Genomic DNA, 22,158 nt, shown 5'->3' on the forward strand with positions numbered 1-22,158 from the left:
ATTTTAACGGTGGCCACTTTTTTCATATAATTAGTGCGTGGTCCTTTTGATTGAATCGTCGACGTGGTGGGTGTCAGCGAGTAACGAAGTGAGTTCCAGTGCCGGTCGAGAACGGGGTGAGAGTACTCGTAACGATGGACGCCGCGGCGCCGCCGCGTGGAGGAGAACGGGAGCATTCAGTATCGAATGAGGAAGCGTAGTTGCCACGGACACCTGTAAACCGGGCGCGGGCTCTCGCAATTTTCGAGGCGAGATTTGCTTCGTCGTGTCGATGAGAGCCAGTGACACGTTCGCGAAATGCATGCTGAGACTCGAATCTGCAACATACGCATAATTGATAAACGATACCGCGTGAAAGATACCGTATATAGTCTTGGGTACGTTCTCGTATCAACTAGTCGCTACGTCAAAACTCCACACAGACGCATTTCCTGTGAGATTAAAACTCGCGCCATTGTTGCTTCTCTGAGGCGTGCAAGACAATGGAAAAATTGCTACCTGTGTCGATAGGCAGAAACTGCGGTAATGGCGTGCCATTTAATGCACTCCCTCGTGAATCCGATAAATAGGTCATCGTAATGCTGGACTCGTGATCAATGGCTGATCGGTTGTGTGGAAAGGGTTGCTAATTAATTCGCGCATTTTTTACGACGAAATACGCGGAACGCTTTTTATTGGTGTAATCCGATGATGTTGCATGTAAAAATAAATGCGCGAGAACAAAGATAAGCTATAATGCGTTCTTGCGTATCATATTTTTCAAGCACGAGACAATAGCAAGATTATTAAATTCTACTTTCTTATTTCAAGCATTCCTTTGTTTCTTTAAACGTAATAAGCGTATATTATTTCTTCAAACGTTAAATAGTTTTTGTGTATAGTGAGATATGACAATATCCAATTCTTCCGATGATATAAAGTATCGATGATATAAAGTTACAATATTTTTTAATCTTTGGAAATTTTGTTAAAATTCAATACGTTATATTAAATATAATTGTGCTCTTCATATTTTTTCGTGATAATATTAATGAATTAATCGATCGCAAAGTGTTTTTGGTCTAGCTCGCAGAAATCGATTCATGAACCTGCATATATTTCAATTATACTAATAATTCTCTTGATCTCACCAAGAAGATGAAAAATTTACGATAACGGGACTTGGCAAAACCGATCATTTCCAGTCGCGGCACGTTTTTCCAAAGGGAATACAAGAAATCTCTTCTTGCTGATAGTGAAATAGTAAATCAACCGCCCCGCTTGTAAATCACCTAAGTTTTCGATGCCGGTAACGATGCTCACAACCGTTATAAATCGGGAAGAAGTATCGCAATAAATGACAAGAATATTCAAATGAGTGTCATTTCACTATCTCGCGGCTTATAGTACTTGAACTGCATAAATCATGTAACTGCATAACTTTATGCATAATTGTAATTTGGATTTACAGTCAGAAATGCTGCAAATATTTTTATTAAAATTTTGTTTTAGTATATAAGTTTCGAGGAAAAACTTTGATTGTTTATATAAATTTAACATCGTATTATCGTTTTCTTAAAAATCTCATTAAACATACAGTTGTAATATTTTTCAAAATAGGAATTAAATTTAGGAATATCACGTTCTCGAATATTTTTTGTTTCAGTGAACATATCATAAAATCTAATTAAGATATATTTTATACTAGAATGATTATATCTTGACGCGAGCTGACCGATTTTTAGTTTGACATAAATCTGAAATGTCGAATAATGCATGATGCTCTAAACAAGGAATTCAGGTTTTAACTAAAGCATGATTAAGAAATCATGATGAACGGCATTTATCGGCGAATATTTCGACACGCATTAACAATTAAAAGCAACTGTCGCTGATTCAGAAGATAATGCAAATGCATGCCGCGAAACGACGCCGCGCGCAATGAGAAGTGGGTGTGAAAGGGTCGTTCACACGTACGAAATCATTATTTTCAGGATCCCCCGCGAGAATGCTCGAAACGCTGGGAAGCATCGTCGCGCGAACGTAGCGCGTTCTCTCTGCGAACGATAATACGCCGCCACCTTTCAGCGATCGAGACTTCGCGAGTATACGCACAACCGAGGCGCGCGGGAAGAACGCTTGGTTATGACGGCGAAGTCGGGGGGTGCGTTAGCGAGGGCATCGAGTATCGATTAGCGGACGATTCGCGCGGAATTGAACTCGACTCGTGACACCCTGCACGATGATGATAATCAGTGACGCAGCGGGCGACAAAGCGCTACCGGGCGACACTCGCGGCGGTGACCGCTGCGTGTAGAAGTGAACACGCAAAATTGTGCAGTGCATCACGGTCACGACGGGGCACGTCGGGACCGGATTGATGAACATCGGCAAGTCGGTGTCGTGCCTCGACCTGGACCTGTAAAATTCATCTGCCATGGCGCACCAGGCAGGAGGTCTACCGCAGTTGCGAATAAAGTTTTGTAATACAATCGCCGCCGGTCTCCAAATAGTCCTCTTGCTCACCGTCCTACCTCAAGGTAAGCTCACCGAGACGCACTACCGATATTTTATGATGAGATTGTACGCGACATTACTCGCGTTATGATTTTCTTTATTGGTCGTCTAAGCCGTTTCAGAAACGAAAGGGCACGAACGATATTTCTTTCAACGACTTGAAGGTATTGACGAGAAAGGGAACCATGAAACTACCGATTCGAATAAAAGAGGCCGTTACATCTATCGATTGAAAGATAGGATATCGTAATCGATTAATATAACGTGGCATAGGTATCTCGATTGAGTTACAAGATATTGAAATATCAAATATTAGAAATTAGAGTCACATAAATCTTAAACTAAATTTTCTCGTTCAAAATACTTTTTATTTTAGTTATATAAGAGCTATTTTAGGCAATGCATTTGATTTTTAAATGTCTTTATTATTTAAATGCATAATTGCTTTTTTTAATCTGCGATAATGACAATGATTATGTATTACAAATTTTTAAATATTACTTATATGAAAATTATTATGAAATCAAGATGTATATAAGTATGACATATCCCTGCCTATTAGTATTCAAGGACGCTTGCATTAAAGAGATTTCTGCACGCGATGACTTCTATCAACTCGTGTCACTTCGTCCGGTTATTCTGTCTTGATATAGAAATCCGAAAATAACTTTAGACGAGTACATAATTTAACGAACGACACTCCCGCGACTATATTACAACGCCGTGTTTGCCACAGACATTTTTAGTCGATCGACACGTTAAATATGGTAAGAAATCATCAATATGGCACACATGGATAAAGTCGATAATTCTAGTCGAGTCCATGCAGATATAACTCTAAAAGTTGCAAAAAGTTATATTCAAGTTAATAGCAATAGTGACTTGCTAATTGCTGCCATATGCTAACCCAGATATTTTGCTTTAGGTATATGCCTTCAAATTAACGACTGCATTCCATATATGTCTCATTCGCGCTATGTATGTATAATTTTCACACGTATATGTGGGAGGATGTTGTTTATATGATTTATGCGTAACTGATTACGCTAAGAGTGACGCGCATACGCGTATAACAAATCGGTTCGTCAATCATAATTACGGATGACACGTTCGGTAACAGTGCAACGTATAATAAAATCACCGCAACCGCGGTGCGACCTGCCATCACAGCGCATCGGCGCCCGACCGCGACAAAACTACATTTCGTTCGGTCAACGAAGTTTCGTAGCTCTGTACGACTCAGCCGGAATTAAATCCCACGATTTGAGAAACTCTCTCTCGGAAAAACATCGACATGTCGCGAACAGCTTCGCGAATAGCGAACTTTCGACATGGCCGGCATTGGCTTCTCCTATAGAACATTTTTACAATGTTAATCTTTGCGGAAATAGGTTTCGACCGTTAGGAACTTGTTGCGATTTTCGAGAAAAGTTTTTTGTCATAGAGTAAACTCGGGTAAGGTGGCCAACCTATGTTCATTCGATGTTTCATGGCGAGCTAGATTGAAAAAACATAGGTTGGCCATCTTTCCTGTATGGCCATCTCACCCGAGTTTACCCTGTTGTCGAAATTGAAAAGAAGATCAAACGGTAAGATGGAAGATGTTAGAAAATTCAATTCTAATTAATTTAAACTCTAATTCCGAATCTTTCTCAAGTTTTCTTTACTTAATAAAGTCTCTCTATATGGTTTGAAAATATTTGTATAAACAAATTACTTCTTACAATAGTAAAACAAAGACAAAAGAAGAAAGATATATTTATACCTTTTAATGAAGTGATATACATTTTAACGCTGAAACTTTTTTTCTTTTCTGACTCAGTGCGCAATTAAAGTACAACGAACGCATTTAGAAAGTTAAAGGTGACTTCACTCGAGCGAGAAAATATGCGGAATCATAAGTTAGCGGGAATACCAAAGTTCCGCGATAAACATTCTGAAGCGAAATATCGTGCGACGATTGAACTCGCGTGATCGTTCGGCAATACTAAAGTTAAACCGCCGGATTTAAACTCGGAATTTATTGGTTCGTTGAGATGGATCCGCGGCATTAATATCCCTTCGCCGTCATCGCTCATGTGTTAAAGGTCGCCTGGCAAAGCGATAAAAATTGTTCGGTGTAGATAATCCTTCAGTATTAAGAGCTTTAACAAATTTTTACGGATACATCTTCTTTATCATTATTCTCTACATCTAAATTACAATACATATACTCAAAATATAAAATATTCTACCAATAACACATTATTCACTGAATGCGATATATTGTTAACTAACTTTCGTGTAGCCACATCGAATAGAAAAAAGCTATAATTATAATACGTATTGTAAGCAACTAACTCGTAAACTATCTCTGCTTTTACTTTCTGTATTAAATAATCATAAGATTTCTTCTGCACGTTTTTTGTTATCAATATGCTGCGATTTTTATGCTGATCGATCATTGCTTCACTCGTCTTCTTTGCGTTGTGTCAGTCGTAAATCAATCAGTGCAGTAAGTGGAGAACGATGGGCAGCCTCTCCTTTCTTCCTCGGCTTCCTCGGCCGCGCGTCCCGATTTAATTTCAATTCAGAATCTGTTAGCTTTAGCCTGATGTGCTGATGTAAAATTCATGGTCGTGTGTTTTGAATGGATCTGGTCCGCGACATATCTATTTTCGATGGCGCAGCACATTTCTTCTCCGAGCGAGTCCGAGATTACACACAGCTCGCAGTAATAAGTCATTCGATTTATCGCCGGTCTCGCGCGAAATATTTTCTCGGAAGGACTAGATTTCAAGCCTCTGGACCTTTGCTCGTCCTCAACCTCGCCTCCTTTCCCGCACTGATCGCCGACCGATCGTGAGTTATTCTCGGTCGAAAGGAAAAAGCCTCCCTGCGAAACTGCTGCGGGCACTGCGTATTTTTCTACGTTACGTTTTACGATGGCTGTTTCTCAATTACCGAAGTATTGAAAAGCTCTCTGAAAATACTCTCAAAGAGGTCGGTCTTCAAAATAGCGCACTGCGTTTCTTAACGAGCAACATACTATTTAATATTTATGTACAGAATTGTGTGTACAACTCTCTTTCTTGATTTTTAACGCGGCAATTAATTATATTTAAATAAAAAATTTTTAAACGCGAAAATTTAAAATTATTATTTTTAAATAAATAGTTTCTATTGTATGATGGATCTCTCTAAATTTTTTGGAGTGGGAATACTGCCATTCCAGTGAGATTTTACTCTTTTGGAGTAAGATTTCACTCTTTTTGGAGTGAGATCTCACTCCAAAAGAGTGAAATCTCACTGGAGTGGCAGTATTCCCACTCCAAGAAATTTAGAGAGATAATTACTACTATATTATTTTTAAATGGATAGTTACTTTACTACTAACTGATGTTAATTACTACTGATTTGAAGTTTGTCATTTTTACGTTGCATAATTGTCAGCTCATAATTTGGAGTGCTTTATTTATGACCGAAAAATATAATTCCACGTGTGTTGTGCTGCGTGTGTTCATTCTATATACCACGCACGTGGCTTTGAAGAGCAATAAAGCATTAACATCGTTTGAACATTCAATCGATAGTAAAGTCGACAGTCTGTCAACTTTAACATCGATCGATTAACTACCAAGCTAGACTAATTAAGTATTTGTCAATGATTTGACGCATATAAGTTGATTTAATGCAAATTTCTGATAGATATTACTGCGTTAAGAATGATATTAAAATAGTAGATACTTTCGTGTTTATAGAAAAACACGACATAGGTTAAATATTTATATTGTATCAAATGAAGAAGAAATTATAACTCGTTAATTTATTAAGTTCTATTTTAACAATTATTCAGATAGAACAAAATACTTGTTTAATCACCATATTATTTATGAGCGTGTCACGCTTTCGATAAACACAATTCAAAGAACTTTCACATGCCCATTCTTTGCAACCATCTCTAGGATACATATATCATTTCTCTCTTTACGAAATATTTTTCCGGAAATAGTTAATACATCGTCATCGATAAAACAGCAGCTTTGACTCGCTCGCGTTCGCAACACAAAATATCTCGCTCGCTTCGCAGTAATCAGTTTTGAAGTTCCGACGAAGTAATCTGCGATCGATGCCCCAGAAAGGCATCGTGGATGGAAAAACGTCGAAGAGAGGGCGGAAGTCAGTCTTCGTTAAAATTTCAGAATGTTCCGTCGGGGATTACGCTTGCAACGTGTTCATTTAACGCGTCGGCTCGGCGTTTTACTGTCACTAGTTGAGCACCACGGCTGTCGGATATCGAGATTTTTACATTGCGCGTATGGTGCCGCAATGGAGCAGAGACGCCTATAACGTTGATATCGATTCTCGAACTCGCAACCACGCTATACTCGTACGCGCGAACATACATGAGTATTAATCGAAGAAAGTACTTTTGTCGCGTGATTTACCTTTCTTTTTTTTCGGGATTTATTTTTGAATCGACTAAACGGTATCTCCCAATACGCGTTTACAAAACGAAATTAGCACGAATCCGACGATGACAGCTATTGAAATTACATTACAATTGATGTCGGAATTGCATTGATTCTACACCAAAATTTAATTCCGTCATTCGATCCGCGAGATTTTCACGCGTATCGCTATATTGGTCCATCTGATAATTAGAATCCGATCGTTGTGTTTTATGACGATTGTAATGTGGTGTTTGACAAGGTAGTCGCGCTATATGACTGCTAATGCCCTCATTGTGAACGGAGTAAAAAACTGTTATTTCGCTCGAAGCGGTAAATTGCACGAGCTGCTGCGATTTCATGTAGAGATAAAGAAATTATTATACGGTATTATTGTTTGGCACACGATAACATCATTTGAATGAACATGGATTTATAGAAAACACTTTACAAATAGGCATAGATATCATAAGGCTTTGAAACTAGTATTGATATAATCTAATAGAAACTATTGTAAATGAAATCCAATTACAAAATTTGGTTCAACCAATAAACATATACCATTAGATAGGAAAGAACTTTGTCCCAAATGGGCCATAGGGGCACAGTAGCAGTGGAACATAATGTAGATATTTTTGTGTACATTACTATAAATAATTTTGTTCTGGGACGAGGAGGGGAAGGAGAGCGAACAAAATTATAATCTATTCAGTTACGAGTCTTAATACCTATTCATTATTACCTTTATTATCAGAACTATCAGAAAATATCTACAATATATGTTTTGATGGCAGCTTGATTCTTGCGTTTGGGTGTTTGCTGCGGCCTAAATATCACATTAATGTTATGACATATGGGCACAACAGTATGAGCTCCATTTTTGCAAGTGCGATAATACGCTTTTGTATTGAATTCAATCCTTTACCATTTCGTTCTGCTAAAACATAAATATGATATTTTTTTTATTTACATGCCTTGATTGTATACTAGAGACTTAGCCAAACAAATAAATAAGTTTGCTCGGTACCGCCGTCACCACGGGGAGGTGCTCTGGGCACAAGAAAGTTTAGACGATATTATAAAATATTATAAAATATATAAAATAATATTTTATAATATCGTCTAGACTTTCTTGTGCCCAGAGCACCAGTTAGTGATATTATAATATTTAAGTTAATTAGTGTAAAGTTTTTAGTGCTAATTACTTAATATTACGTACAGTAATATGAAATTCATTTTTCACTAAAGTGTCTTTTTCCCTGTTTTTGAGATTTGAGAGATTATGTTATTATTATTATTATTATATTAACCTTTTCTACAAATGCATATCAAGAAATCAAGTGTGTGCGTTCATGACCTAGAACCCATAATAAAATGGGCAAAGTTCTTTATAAAATTATTATGCAGTATACAGTTCAATACGATTATAATTAAATTGTGTTGTTCTTTTATTTTATATTTTTTATAACATTTTCTATACTGTTTTTCTCTTAAAAAACTGATAACACAGGAAATTATTTTCTTACTTTTTTATTTCTTTTAGGAACATTATTTTATGTACAACTTTTACATTAGTTTGTTTACGTATAATATTTGTAGCAGTGACTTTTCATTTCACACGAGACTTATTACAGAGAAACAAATTAGGTCATATGTTATCTGAGATTCACATGATAATTATCTCATGCAAAAATATATTTATTTATTCTTATAGTTTATTAGCATATTATATATTAGTTCAGATTGTAAAAATTAATGTTTATCCCTGTATATTTTTGTGAAACAGCAGTTGTTGGATTAATAATATAATGTTCGTTTGATCATCGTAGCTAAAATATGGGTCGAAGCCATGTAATAATATTACACAATATTGATACATGTTGTAGAGATTAATTTCAATTTCAATGATTTTTAATCTATATCTGTTTCTTATGTTATATATAATATAAAAGTCACAAAAAGGAATATTTTATTGATAGAAATTATGACTAATTACGAAATACACAGATATAAATCTACAAAGTTTCTTTTTATTCAAATTTTATATGTTATATTAGTTTATACATTAATTTTTTTGAAACAATGAATTTTTTAGAACATGGAAGTTGGAAATTATAGAGTACAACAGTAAATTCTACTGCTTTCACAAGGCAGTCGATTGCCAAAGCTCGCAAAACTCAACGATGGCTTTCTCGAGAGACCATATTGCTGCGCCAATTCGTTACAAATTAACTTCTCGCGGGCGATACATTATCTCGAAAGTGCACGTAAATTTGCCCGCCGAAAGTTGCGACTGCGGTCCCGAGAGTAAGAGACTGATCGCCCACGAGGATCCACGAAATGATTTATAATCCGTCATAAAAGCAGAAACTCTCGGGAGACGCGGTTAGAGAACGCCGCAGCATTTTCATCATTTTGGTCGGGTTGCGATGGTGCAGAGAGACATGATGGCGTGGATTTTCGTACAAACCCGTACAAGATCACGTGCACCGATCCGTTTTATTTAAATCCACGGCTATCCATAACGTCGAAATTCACTTCGGCCCTTTTAATGGTGATTTATGTCCGCTCGTCTGGTCAGCCCGCTTTTCGCAATTTAGTCTAGTGTCGCGTCAGGGATTGTCTGGCAGGATAATCGAGTGTGCTGCCGCTGTATCATCCCCACCCATGTACATGTACGAGCCTTCACGTAAGTGATGCTTGAATAATTAATAAGACGTGCTCCTCGGGGATGCATTGATAATTAATTAAGGCAAACAGCCTCGTGATTCCGATTTCGCGATCGAGCGCGATACGAGCGCATCGATTTCGCTATACTTTACGTTTTGGATACGACTAACGGCAAGCGACGAAATACATATTTACGGTCTCGCGAGAAGTTTGCAAGCGTGATGGTACGATGTCGTAAGTGGAATATGAAGCAGATTATATCTTCTCTGTCGGGAGCGGAGCATACGGGCGCTAGCGGAGTCCCTGAAACTTTTTGGCAGAGATCTCTCCGCGAGCGGTTCGGTTTACTGTTATTTGCCGAGAGTTAAGCGCGCGAAGTAAATATGTAGCAACGGGAGGGCCAGCAGGTCCTCCATTGCACACAACGAAATATCGTCTCGCCTCCAGAATAAACATACAAGCGATTGGAGCGTGGACCGCGCGACCATACAATCGACGCCGAACTCTTTCGCACATGCCGGACGTAAAAGTTTATTCGTGATGTCGCAAGAGTCGATCCTCAACGGAGATTAAAATCGCGTTTTTTTTTACGAAGAATCCTTTATCGTTATTAGGCATCAAATTCCAAGGGCGACTATATACCGCACCGAATGCGCGAAAATCTGAATATCCTTTGTGACCCAGATAAATTTGACTTTTCAAGGCGTAGTGCGGTTCAACACAGCTTCGCACCCTGTGGCGATGAATGAAACATTTTGTTGCGGCGTAAGTGGATTCTGCAAGATGGTATTAGAATTTGAATTTCTTGGCAATACCGGGGAGGCTCAGTAAGCTAGGCGTGGTTCCGGGAGATGTAAAGTCTTATTACTGCTTCTTGATATGCGGATTTCTCCCGTGAGGAATGCAAATATTTTTTGATATGGGTTATTTTGAGAATCGTTGACTGGGGTGGTCCCGAAAATTGAACTGTCGTTTCAACGTTAAAGTCCGCTCTATGGCGCAGGATGATTGGATCGAAGATTTTCCATGCGTATATTTAGTTTATAATGTGCTTCTCACAGGAGTTTAGACTACAGTTTCTCTCCTCGACTTCATTCATCACGAGAAAACGCTTGTCATCGCCTACTGTCGCGTTGTTAGCATTGCAGAAACTATCTGTACTTAATCTCCGTTTATATCGTTCAAAACGAGCTTTCTGAACTTGACAGATCATAGAAATCAGTAGTCGGTTACATATATATCGAAAACAATCCGCCTGCCGGATGTCCCGCGACTAAATTGTTGCTTTGAAGCTACCGATACAGCGAACTGCGCCATCAATCGCTTGCGTTTCCATTAAGCTGCAAACAGCCGAATGTACATCTCGGGCTTTAGATTCTGAATGATCAAAGTCGCGTAGCCAATCTCATGTAAATGCGAAAGTAATTGAAGTCGAGATGCTGATAGCATCGATAACCCTTCGCCCGTAAACTATAATTTGACTGGCATCGTCCGTAATCTGGGTCATAAATGTCCTGTCGTTATTTTGACCTAGTAAATAGTGTTCAAAAAATCTGAAAAAATTCTGTAATACTTGTATACTATCCTATTTTATAATCCCAAAGTTTATTTAGCGATTCATTATAAGATAAATTGTTTATAAATAATTCTTTATGCAAAAAATTGATAAAAATCCATTTTTATTAAAAAAATCATATCTCATTGAGTTTTAAATCAAAATAAAAAATTCCAACGAGGTTTTATAGTTAAATATGTGTACTTTCAAGAAAAAAATTCTGTATATGGGTCATTTTTAAAAAGTATAATTATTCTGAGGATTGAAAATGGCCTTTTTCGGGTTAAGGAGAAATAAGACTTTTAACGTAATTTTTACATTATTTTATTAAAAAATCATATAAAATCGTCTTTCTCGTAAATAATATCTGATATTTGTCGCTTGATCATCCATTGTATCCTGAAAGTACATGTAATTTCTTTTTACACGTGTTTTCATCCACTCAAATTTTGAGGTTATAGGTATATATAATATACACAATCATAAAAAAATATCACTTATATAAGTTAAAAATAACTGTAGTAATATGAAAATGACGTTAAATTAATTTTACTTACTTGCACGAAAGTCTGGCACTGTCCGTAAACTGGGTCAATAGTGGCACTGGACGCACTTTGACTCGCTGCTGGTCAAGCACACACTGGCGAATTCCAACGAAACTTTGGGCATGAGTTCTCCCCACTACCTACTTTTTTTACGAGGGACGGCAAGCCCTCCCCCCCTTTTCATTTCGGCGGTATTCTATCTTGAATTTCGGCTTGTGCCATTTATGACCCAGTTTACGGGCGAAGGGATAATATACATATATACACGAGTATAGCTATCGATATTAACTCGTTCCTTGCCGAAAGATTCAATGTGATATAAATGTGGAACTCAATCACGCTTGATCGCGCGATATCGATACATCATAATCGCTCACAGCTGCAGGATACACACCTGCCGTGTCGAATTTCTACCGCGGATCTCATTTCGATCTATTTCTTTTTTACCATACCCCCGACCTCCCCTTTCTTGATTTCTTTGAATCAAACACAAAGTTAAAGAAGACGAACGGAACGTTATAAGGAGATGAGTTTTTTTATACAGCAATTTTTTTAATTCAACGAAAATATATTTATATTTTTCTTGCATTGGAATGGTAAAATAGATCATAAAAACAACTTGGAAAAAATATATTGAGATTGTTTTATAAATTTTGTTTATTATTGTTGTTGTTATTGTTATGGTATTATTATTTTTGCAATTTTTATCAATCTAGTTTTTTTTATTCTTATATGAATACATTTTGTATTATTATTTTCTAATAGTTCCAATACATTACATATTTTATCGAAATAACACTTTAATCCCTCCATGTATATATATATATATATATATATATATATATATATAATATATGTATAATTATTGGCATCGTTATTATGTTTAATATTTTCCGTTATATTTCATCATGTTAATTAACCATTTCTGGTCTTTTTTTTTTACTCTTGTCTCTCTTGATTGTGTGAAAATACTTTCCTAAAGCATTCATAAATTCTCTGCTCTTTCCTCATCCTGACACGAGCTTATGCAAGATTTAAGAAGAGCGAGTAAAAAGGGCGCCTCACGAGATCGAAGTCGACAGGGGCCAACTGAGAGAGATCTCTTTTATAATTAGGCCCACGGGTGACGCGTTGCTCCACTAATTACCTGCCCAACAATTCCCGGCGAATGAATAAGTGGCTCCTACCTCGAGACTAGTCGCCCTTGTTGTCGCGGAGGTTATTCAGTTACTATCTAACAAATGAACCTCGCGCACTTTGACATTTTTTGGTCTAATTGTGACGTATTTGGGATCATGTTCTATATGACGTAACCGTTCACTTTATACATAATAATGAATTTTACATAACCGTATAGAAAATAATTTTTGGAAATAGCTATGTGAGAGGAACATACATGATACATTATTGAAGCAATATAAAATAGTAAAGTAAATTAAGAACACTTCTCTATTCTTCTCTTAAAATATATTAATTTGCATCAAATTGTCACTACCTATAGTAAACTTATGGATTCGTTTGTGTATTGCAAACATCATGACAACTTATTTCACATTATTCTAGTACATATTTCGCTTTATTAAGCAATTTACTGAAGGGTACAAAGTTTACATTATTATCGGATCTATTTAGTTAGTAGACTTAATTGACTGATCATACGAAAAAGGAAGCTGCTCGGCCCGAGTTTCTCTAGTGGAAACCCACCACGGCTGGAACGTGACTGTTTGCGCGGAACTGTTTACGCAGTTGGGAGCGAAAATTTCCGATAGTCTGATTTGCGAGTGCAATCTTGCGTAAATGACGCTGGCACACAAGCAGCTTTTGACTCATCTGCCAGTTCTCGTTATTGCAACGTATTATAATCTTCATTGCTACATGAATAATTAAGCGATCAAAGTTATCGCCGAGCGACCCCATTTAGTCGTGTACTTTGAAAAATCTTCCCGCACGAGTTCTTGGACATCAGTTTTTAGGAGCGTAATCTCTAACTTATAGATAAAATATTAATGTCACTGAGAATTTTTTCGATAACAAGCAAACTTTTGTAGAGATAAATAAGGAATATGGGTGTAGATCGTATCTGGCGTATATATTTACGTCCGTTGTTACGTATAGAGCGTATACAGTAGTACGAACCAGCCACCAGGCCGGCGAGCCAACAAGTAGTTATGGTCTCCATCTTTTTGCGACCGTGAGACAAGGTCGTTACGGTAACCCGCTACGACTCAGAGCCGACATTAGGCGGGGAGTGCATTGTTTAAGACCCATCGTTAGTGTAATTTGCGCCAAAAAAGCATATTGTGTAGTTTCGCCGTACATTAGACTTTTAACAAAAATTGTAGACCAGAATAATTAAGCGTACCGCATTGTTGCGTTAGAATTAGCGGGTACTTTGTCACGGTCAGGGCTAAAATTTCAAATTTACATTTGTTTTGGACAGCTGCTTTATGAGAGTAAACATTTCCCCACCCGTCGGCTGAAGAAATTTTCATGTTGTCGCGTATCATTTATGCTATTTTTTTATTCTTAATTTGAAGTGATGGAGCGTGCATGACATGCGCGTATATAATTTTTTCTTGTTTCTTGTGAAAGACTTTAAACTCGGCTAATCTATAAGGCGGAGTGTAGACAGCCATACACAGAGATATGGTTTTATATAGCTTGGGGTAGATGTATGGCGCGTGTAAGGTAAATTGCCTCTTGCTTGCTCGGAGTATTACGGATAAGCAACAGCTGTCGTGTGATATCGCTGAAGTTACCCGGCTTTCTCCATGAGTTTGCAATCGGGTATCCGAAAAATAAAGGCTAATATGGTACAGGTATCGTACACGGGACAGGAAAATATAGAGCGGCTTATGAAGATGCCGGATATATTGCTAGGATTATACGACAGTCTCTAGCCGAGCTATCGTTGTACACGCGAGCGCTATGCTATGGGAAAGCGCGCAAGCGGCGGTTGACAGGAAGAAGACGTCATTTTCGACTTTACTGCAAAGTGTTTGTAGTCTATTCCACGCGATTTACTTTATCGCGTTTACCTTGGTTTCTGTAGTGGATCAACGGGAATCGAAACAAACGAAATATTAGGTATATTGTTTATGAAGATTATAATTCATCAATTTAGCATACCGATAAAGATTCTATATAGTTGGGAGAATTAATCTAAAATATGAAACAGTTACACATAAAGAATTTTTAAGTTATTAATAATAACAAAATGTATTCATTTCTATTTTTTATTATAGTTATACGCCGTTAATATTAAATGATGGTTTTTTATAAATAGGAAAAAATGTATTCTTGCATAGATTTTGATCTAGCTATTTTATTATTATTACGCATTCATTAATAAGTTATAGACCACAGGTATGCGGCTAATATATTTCGCGCGGCCTCGGCCGAACAAACACGATTATTATTCGTGTGTGGTGCGGCAATCAATGCGCTAATTAATTAAACACTCGATACCGCGTATTAATACAGCGATAACAATGAATTCCCCGGAACGAGCCGCAAGACGCGATCGTAGTTATCTCATCACTATCGAGTCCATGTCTTGGAGTAGTTCGAGGATCGGGCGCTAGTCCGCCGTTAGTTTCTGCTAGTTAGACCACGTTGTCGGGGGCGACAAAACGTTGAAATCGATATACGAAGCACATTGAAAATCGTTGGTAGAGTGTTTATCTGGGAACCGTAAGCTCTTGTGATTCGAGCAACCGAGGCTACCTCGATATCTACGGTCTCTTAAACGTCGATGTGCATATACCGGTTGACCTAATAAGGAAACACCCATCCCCAGTGCCAGACGCGCCCACAATGCTCTATCTAGCAATGTCTTCGCCTACTTGTCAGTGGAAAATGCGCTGAAGAGGATTAAATAGACAGATCGAATCTTGGAAAAGATCTTGAATGTCTAAGAAAGAATTCCAAACGTGTCTAACTGACTCTTTATTGAACGATACAATTATTTTGGGGAATGTCGTAATTATTTATTGCACACAGCATTTTTCCATGCTTGGCAAGATCTATTATTGTCTCGTTTTCTAGCATGGCTAATTGAATTAAACTGATATACGTGAAATAACAATCTTTGCCATAAAAAATACACAGAGCCTGTAACAACTCGTTGTACATGCAAATGCGGAGGTTTATATTCATACGCTGATGCGAGTTTTGTCTAGCTAAACTCGAAAACGTATAAAACGGAAAAAAACATTCTATTTATTACTTCACCGTTGAACTCGCAACGCGACGCGGCGACGACTTCGCAATCTCCGCCAACGTGCACATTCCTCGACGAGATAGCGACCCGCACTGCCGCCGGATCGTAGCATTCGTAACCCGCGTTGGCCGTAAAGCCGCTCGAAGTGCCAGTCCACTCACCCTAACGAAACAGAAACAACATCCCTCGGGTCGCCGCGGGCATTACGAGCGCAATGTCGCATGCATCGGCGATTACCACCCGACGATGGTGTCTGAATCGCAACGGCGAAAGCGGCGGTAGACTCGTATGAGGGTGAAAGGCGAAACGGAGGAAAGGAAGGAGGGTGGTCGACGGAATGTAGAGCAGTGTGTCAGAGCGACACCCTTCAGAGAGCAGCTCTCCAGAGCCGCTTGGCCCTCAACACTTTCCATCTCCCTTCATAAAGCGTCGAGACCCTTCGACGACGAGGACAACGACTACGATGGACTACTCGACGACGATCCTGCGCCCTTCTGCTCCACGTCTCTCGTACCACCCTCCCCGCTCTCTCTTTCTCTCTCTCTCACTCTCTCTCTCTCTCTCTCTCTCTCTCTCTCTGTCTCTCTCTTTCTCTCCTTTAGTCTCTTCCCGCCTACAATCTCTCATTCTACCCTTACCATACCTAGAACCTACAACCTACACCATCGCACGCAGCCTATCCAACGGCTCACTTTCTCGCTTCACCCTCTTGGCCCCCTTACTCTCCTCATTTCTCTCTTCTCATCTCTCACCCTCCGACTCGACAGCCTCTTTCTTGGTCGTCCTCTTCTCCGCCACCGTCTGCAACCGTATATGTATCTCTCTTTTCCTCTCTCTCTCTCTCTCTCTCTCTCTCTCTCTCTCTCTCTCTCTCTTCGCTTCATCGCACGCTCTCTTGCCGACCGTCCATCCTCTCATCCTCGTGCTCACTAGTATTGCCTCCCGCTCTTACACCATCGTTCTCTTCTGGCTCGCTGTCGTCTAACCCGCGCATTGATTTTACCCTACCCACCGCCTAGGCTGTCCTCTCCTAGGTAGATAAACACTTGGCATAGCCGAGCGACGCGCGTTTTGCACCCGCGCAAACGGACGCCGCTCATTAACCGACCTCCATTCTGCAACCCCTTCAGGACGATACGCTGACAATTTAGCGATCAGCTGACATGGATTCTCTGTTCACACAGCTGGATATTATATTGTTTACTATTAGTTTTCCATTAGAAAATATAAATACTCTCTTTCTTTTTATCTCTTATAACTCTGATATTCTCAACTGGCAAATATAATATTTTGCATAAATCTCTTAATTTGTTTTTAGGCCGTATATATCTTTTTAAGTTTCGAGAAAATGGCAAATAAAAAATATGTTTTTAAATAAATATTAAATTTAGGTATTTTGAAGTACCTATGTAATTATGATTACAAAGATATAATTATTAAAAATGTTCAAAAGTAATTTGCATACGCGATGACGAATTACTCATTTAAATTTTAAGCAATTATTAATTCATACACGTATAATTTCGTAAATTATTTATCTATATATGTTTTTTATAAATATTTGTTACTCGTTATTCCCTTCTAGATAATTACATGGCATGCATATAACAAAAGAGGAAAATAGCATTTTCATTTTTGCATAATATCTGCGAAACTTTTATTACATAAGAATCTCTATTATATTTGAGAGCGGTCGGCAAACTGAAATGCAAAGGTTAATGCAATATCGTGGCATGGCGTGTCGTGTCCTATTAATTAACTGTCCGTTAAAAAAAGCGAGCAGCGCTCGCAATTAGATTTGACGTTGCTCGATAAAAATGTGAGACTTTTCGATGGAGAATTGGTACGGATAGGAAAAATTTTCGTGCGAGTCTGCCTCGCTTGTGATATTGAGAATTAATTTCCATAATAAATTACCAAGGCGTGCGGTGATTGGCAGTGGAGTTTAATTGGCGGCCATTTCCACTTTTAAATTAGGAAATCTAGTTTGGTCGTTCCCTTAATTTTGTTGGTCGTATATATCTTTGTTAGAACGGCACAATTAAGTACGTATAGCACTCGTTTTTTTTTTACTTTTTGTTATAATCATAATTGTCTAGCTAATCTTAAATACGAGCGAATATAAACGTTTATAAAAAGCAATTTTTTTAAAAAGCCGATTGAAAAGGTTTAACGTAAATATATTAGGCAATGAATTATCCGCGATTTGAAAATACTTTATGGCTTGCCGTTAATAACATCTTTAACAAGATCCTTATCATACCTATTTACGCTTTAATCGGTATATACGTGTATATACGCTTTAGCAACTCTTTACGAGTGCAATAACGAGAAAATATACTGCGAGATATTAACCAAGTTATCGTAATGCATAATATTCAATGTAATAAACGCGGAAAGCCAGGTAATACACAGAGCACTGTTGAAACATATATCGTGATGAATATTATGCGGCCGAGGCTTCAATCTTTACACCATCCACGTACGAAAAATAGAAATAAAATGAAGGCAAAACGGGGTCAAATACCCCTAAGAGGATTAATGAGTTTATAGTGGTTTATCAGTTTAGAGCTATTAATTATATCAAATTATTTCAAGCAGTGTAAAATTTGCGAGGCTTATTTATATCGGCATCATCTTACAGCAAAACATGATAAGAATCGCATTAAATAAAATTTGCTAAGTATATCAAATGTGTTTCTGGCATAACAAAACGAGGACAATGCTATCGACGCGTGCACCAGCGTACTTTCGCCTGCTAATTAAGAAACACGATCGGAATTGCGAAGGTAGGAGCGATAAAAGAACGGAGAATGCACTTTGTGGAAGCGTGCCAGGATTCACGTAAACAAGCTGTGAATCCTTCGTCCCTTATAAAAATAAAACTAGCGTCGCTGTCGCTGCTTTCTCGCGAGTTCGCATAAATATATATCTTTCACAATATATCGATGAGCTGTTTTCGTCGGTGTAATTTCGGCGCGAATCCACGCGCACTCTCTTACTCGGCGAACAAACATGAATCGAACGACCATAAAATCCGATTTTAGCAGAAACGAACGTGGATGCCAATGCATTTCCGCTGGAACGCGCGCATCGGTAAATGAGTTTTTCTACTGGAACATCCGAGCGCGCCAAGAAAAGAATAAATGACGCTCAAACTGACATTCACATGCAGTTCCATGCGCCCGAGTAGAGCGATTAAAAAATGCGAGTTTTTTTCGTAAAAGCTCGAAAAGCAGTAGCACCGTTCCCACGTTACAGTCACGCAGTCTGTTTGCATAATATATCTCACTGCGCAGGCTGCGCGTCGCTTGTTTCTCCCTTTATGCGTTTCACGGATTAACGATTCGACCGTTATTTTTCCAAGTCTAATTGATTAGATGTTTATTTATGAAGCTAGTCGCGCGGAGTTGTCATTGTCCATATATTATGAATTTATTCATAATGCTAACAGTCTATTAATATGACTCATGCAAATGGTGCTAGTTAATAACTATGTCAACATTAATTATTTATTGATCGTACGTATTATTTGCTTGTAGATTATTTATTTTCTTTTGCGCTGTTTTGAAACGTTTCAAATTCGGAGAGATTTATGAACGTGAGATTCTATCTTTATTCGTACTCGTCTAATTTTCCACTGTATCGAATTCGCGGGATTCATTTCAGCCGGCAGATTTGTCAAGCATTCCTGTCAGCGAACAGTAGAGCATCCAGGCAATTCGGGTACGAAGAACGTGAAAGAAGCGGGACATAAAAAAAAAATATATTTTGCCGACAGTGGGTTGCTTGACGGGAAAGCAATCGGGGTAATTTCGTTTCGCTTGCAACTTCAGCTGCTCCCCTCGCGCGTGCATCTCCGAAGAAAACGTCTTTCCCGGCCTTCCCCGCCTCCGTGTAATTACGCGAACCTTGTCGCGTAATTACACGGCGTTTAATCTCTTGGCCCTTTTTACCGATATGTCTTGCGCTTTGCCATCGTGGCGCATCTGCGCGTGAATAATTTTCCGAGCACGTCCATAATTTTAGGCACGAAACTGGAACGACGACAAAAAAGACTTAGCTCGTCTGTAATGTCGAATTTTTTTATGATTAAAAAAGAAATTACATCAACGGGATTTCTTTAATGTTGCACAAACTTTTAAAAAACGTAGCGAAGCTACGTTTATGACTACGGAAATTCTTCGCGCGCTCATTTCAGACTTCCCTCCTTCCTTCCGTTTCTCCCTCGAGCGCGGTAATTTTTCCGACATCGGAGATGCATCGCGCGAGTTTTCTCGCGATCTCACTCACAGCAGCTCATTTCCTCTCTCGTTTCTCCGTTCGCAAAAGTCCACTCCTGCAAAATATTACACAATACCAGTTTGCTTCTGTTACTTTAATGTGCGCGCACCGGCACAAAAAGTGTTTATGCTTCCCGAAGGAATATTAGCGCACATAGACTTGCGCGACAAGTTTCCGCGGGCTTATAGAAGTGAATTTAATTATTGGAAAAAGTTTTGTGATGATTGCCAACGAATAAGATTATGAAAATGATGCTGGTTTTTTGAATATCTGTATGTATATGTGTGTATATATATATATATATATATTTTTTTTTTTCATGTATCTTAGGAAAAGTTCATCGATTTTCTTTTTCTCCTCTTTTTCTCGGTTGGCAAAAGACGCTTGGAAAGGAAGGAAAATAGTCGGTGTTACGAAAGGAATCTGTATTGAAAGAGTGTCATCCGAGAGTACAGCCCACGAGGAAAGTTTGTTACATTCTCTCATGAGTCATAAGAATTTTACACATCAAAGAAGCTCCCTTTGAAAGCTCACTGTTTTCTGAAACGGCGCTTTAAAACGTACAGATGTCGCGACGTGTAATAACATGATGTAAAAACGTAATAAAACTATATATTTTTCCTCTTTAATAACTCAATTTCTGTTTTATTAAGGACGATATAATATCTAATATAATATTAGCTCTTAAATTGTACAATATAACAATGCAAATTTTTTCTAATTTCTTGACCATTACAAATGTTTATCTTCAATCTTAATGAAAAAGAACTTTAAAGACACACATTATATAGAAAATTAAAATAGAAATCTTAAGAATAATCAAGGGACGTTATTAACTGGACGAGATTATCATAATAGAACAGGTTCATATAGAGAGGTTTACATCGCTTGGAAGTAAAAATGCTTTGAGAGATTCGCAACTTCTTTAAAGCTGCAATGTAATCCGGATTTTGACATATGATTCTTCTCGAGCTTTTGATAAGTATAAGTTGATTCTAACTTTGTCTTTGACACAATGACAAAGAGCAGTGCGAAGATAGCGTCATTGGTACCGACAACAAGACTTTGCGAATCAGTCGGTGATATATTTTATACATACATCTTTTTTGTTAAACCAACACTTATTATTTTTTTATTTTATATCACACCTGTTTTAACGATTCAGTGAATACCTAGAAAAATATTATTCTAATGATTCTCATGTAAATAAAGTCAAAGCTGATTTAATGTAATTTAATTGTCTTTCCATATTACGATAAAATTTGTATCCGACAACATTAATATTGCACAAGGCAACTTTCTCGCATGGTGAGTTAATTTCTTCTTATACGAAACAATGAAGTTTCAACGAGCGCATGAGAATAATATCGTTAATATAACTTTATAGGGAACTCTATGGCGCGCATATATGCGAACGAAGTTTTAGTACTTGACGAATGCGAATAACTTTGGCGCTGTGGCGCCTATATGCGATGCGGGAGTGGATGAAGACTATAAAGTCGCGGAATGTAGACAGGGCAAGAAAGAGAGTCACGAGACGAGAGAAACGAGCAGATGCTCTATCAGACGGCACGTTTCGCGGAGGTAGGAAAAAGATTCTTCGGATCATTTACGCCCCCCTTGTGGTAAGATTACAGGGAAAATATGTCCGGATCGGGTACATGCTGGCGTAACCTATCTATCCTGCGAGGCGAACAATATCGTGCATCCACGTTACACGTGACGAGCTCGTACTCTCTCTCTATTCCAATACGTGCATGAAATGATGCTTAAAGAACCGTTGTTTTTGAAAAATATCGCACAGCTCGCAATAAACAAATAAAATTAAATAATATCGGTAGCGAGACGGTAACGTTATAAAAGAATTAATGAAAACGTTTGTGTTGCTCGCGCATGCTCGTATATTTTGACATCGAAGCTGTTTGCTTATTAGGCTTAAGGGGATGCTGGAGCCGT

At 38.2% G+C, this 22,158-nt stretch overlaps 1 protein-coding gene across 5 annotated transcripts in view; it reads left to right on the top strand.

The window, feature by feature from the left end:
* LOC112464271 (neuronal acetylcholine receptor subunit alpha-7) overlaps nucleotides 1–22,158 on the top strand; it is a 218,458-nt gene that overhangs the window by 1,624 nt on the left and 194,676 nt on the right. For all 5 annotated transcript variants that reach the window (XM_025031153.1, XM_025031157.1, XM_025031154.1 and 2 more), the window contains exon 2: nucleotides 1,974–2,519. In XM_025031153.1, coding sequence (XP_024886921.1) covers nucleotides 2,417–2,519 — 103 coding nt within the window. In that variant the 5' untranslated portion in view covers nucleotides 1,974–2,416. The remainder of the gene's footprint in view (nucleotides 1–1,973; nucleotides 2,520–22,158) is intronic.

This window comes from Temnothorax curvispinosus, unplaced genomic scaffold (genome assembly GCF_003070985.1).
Source record: "Temnothorax curvispinosus isolate PA1 unplaced genomic scaffold, ASM307098v1 QBEX01014078.1, whole genome shotgun sequence".
NCBI classification, from domain to species: domain Eukaryota; kingdom Metazoa; phylum Arthropoda; class Insecta; order Hymenoptera; family Formicidae; genus Temnothorax; species Temnothorax curvispinosus.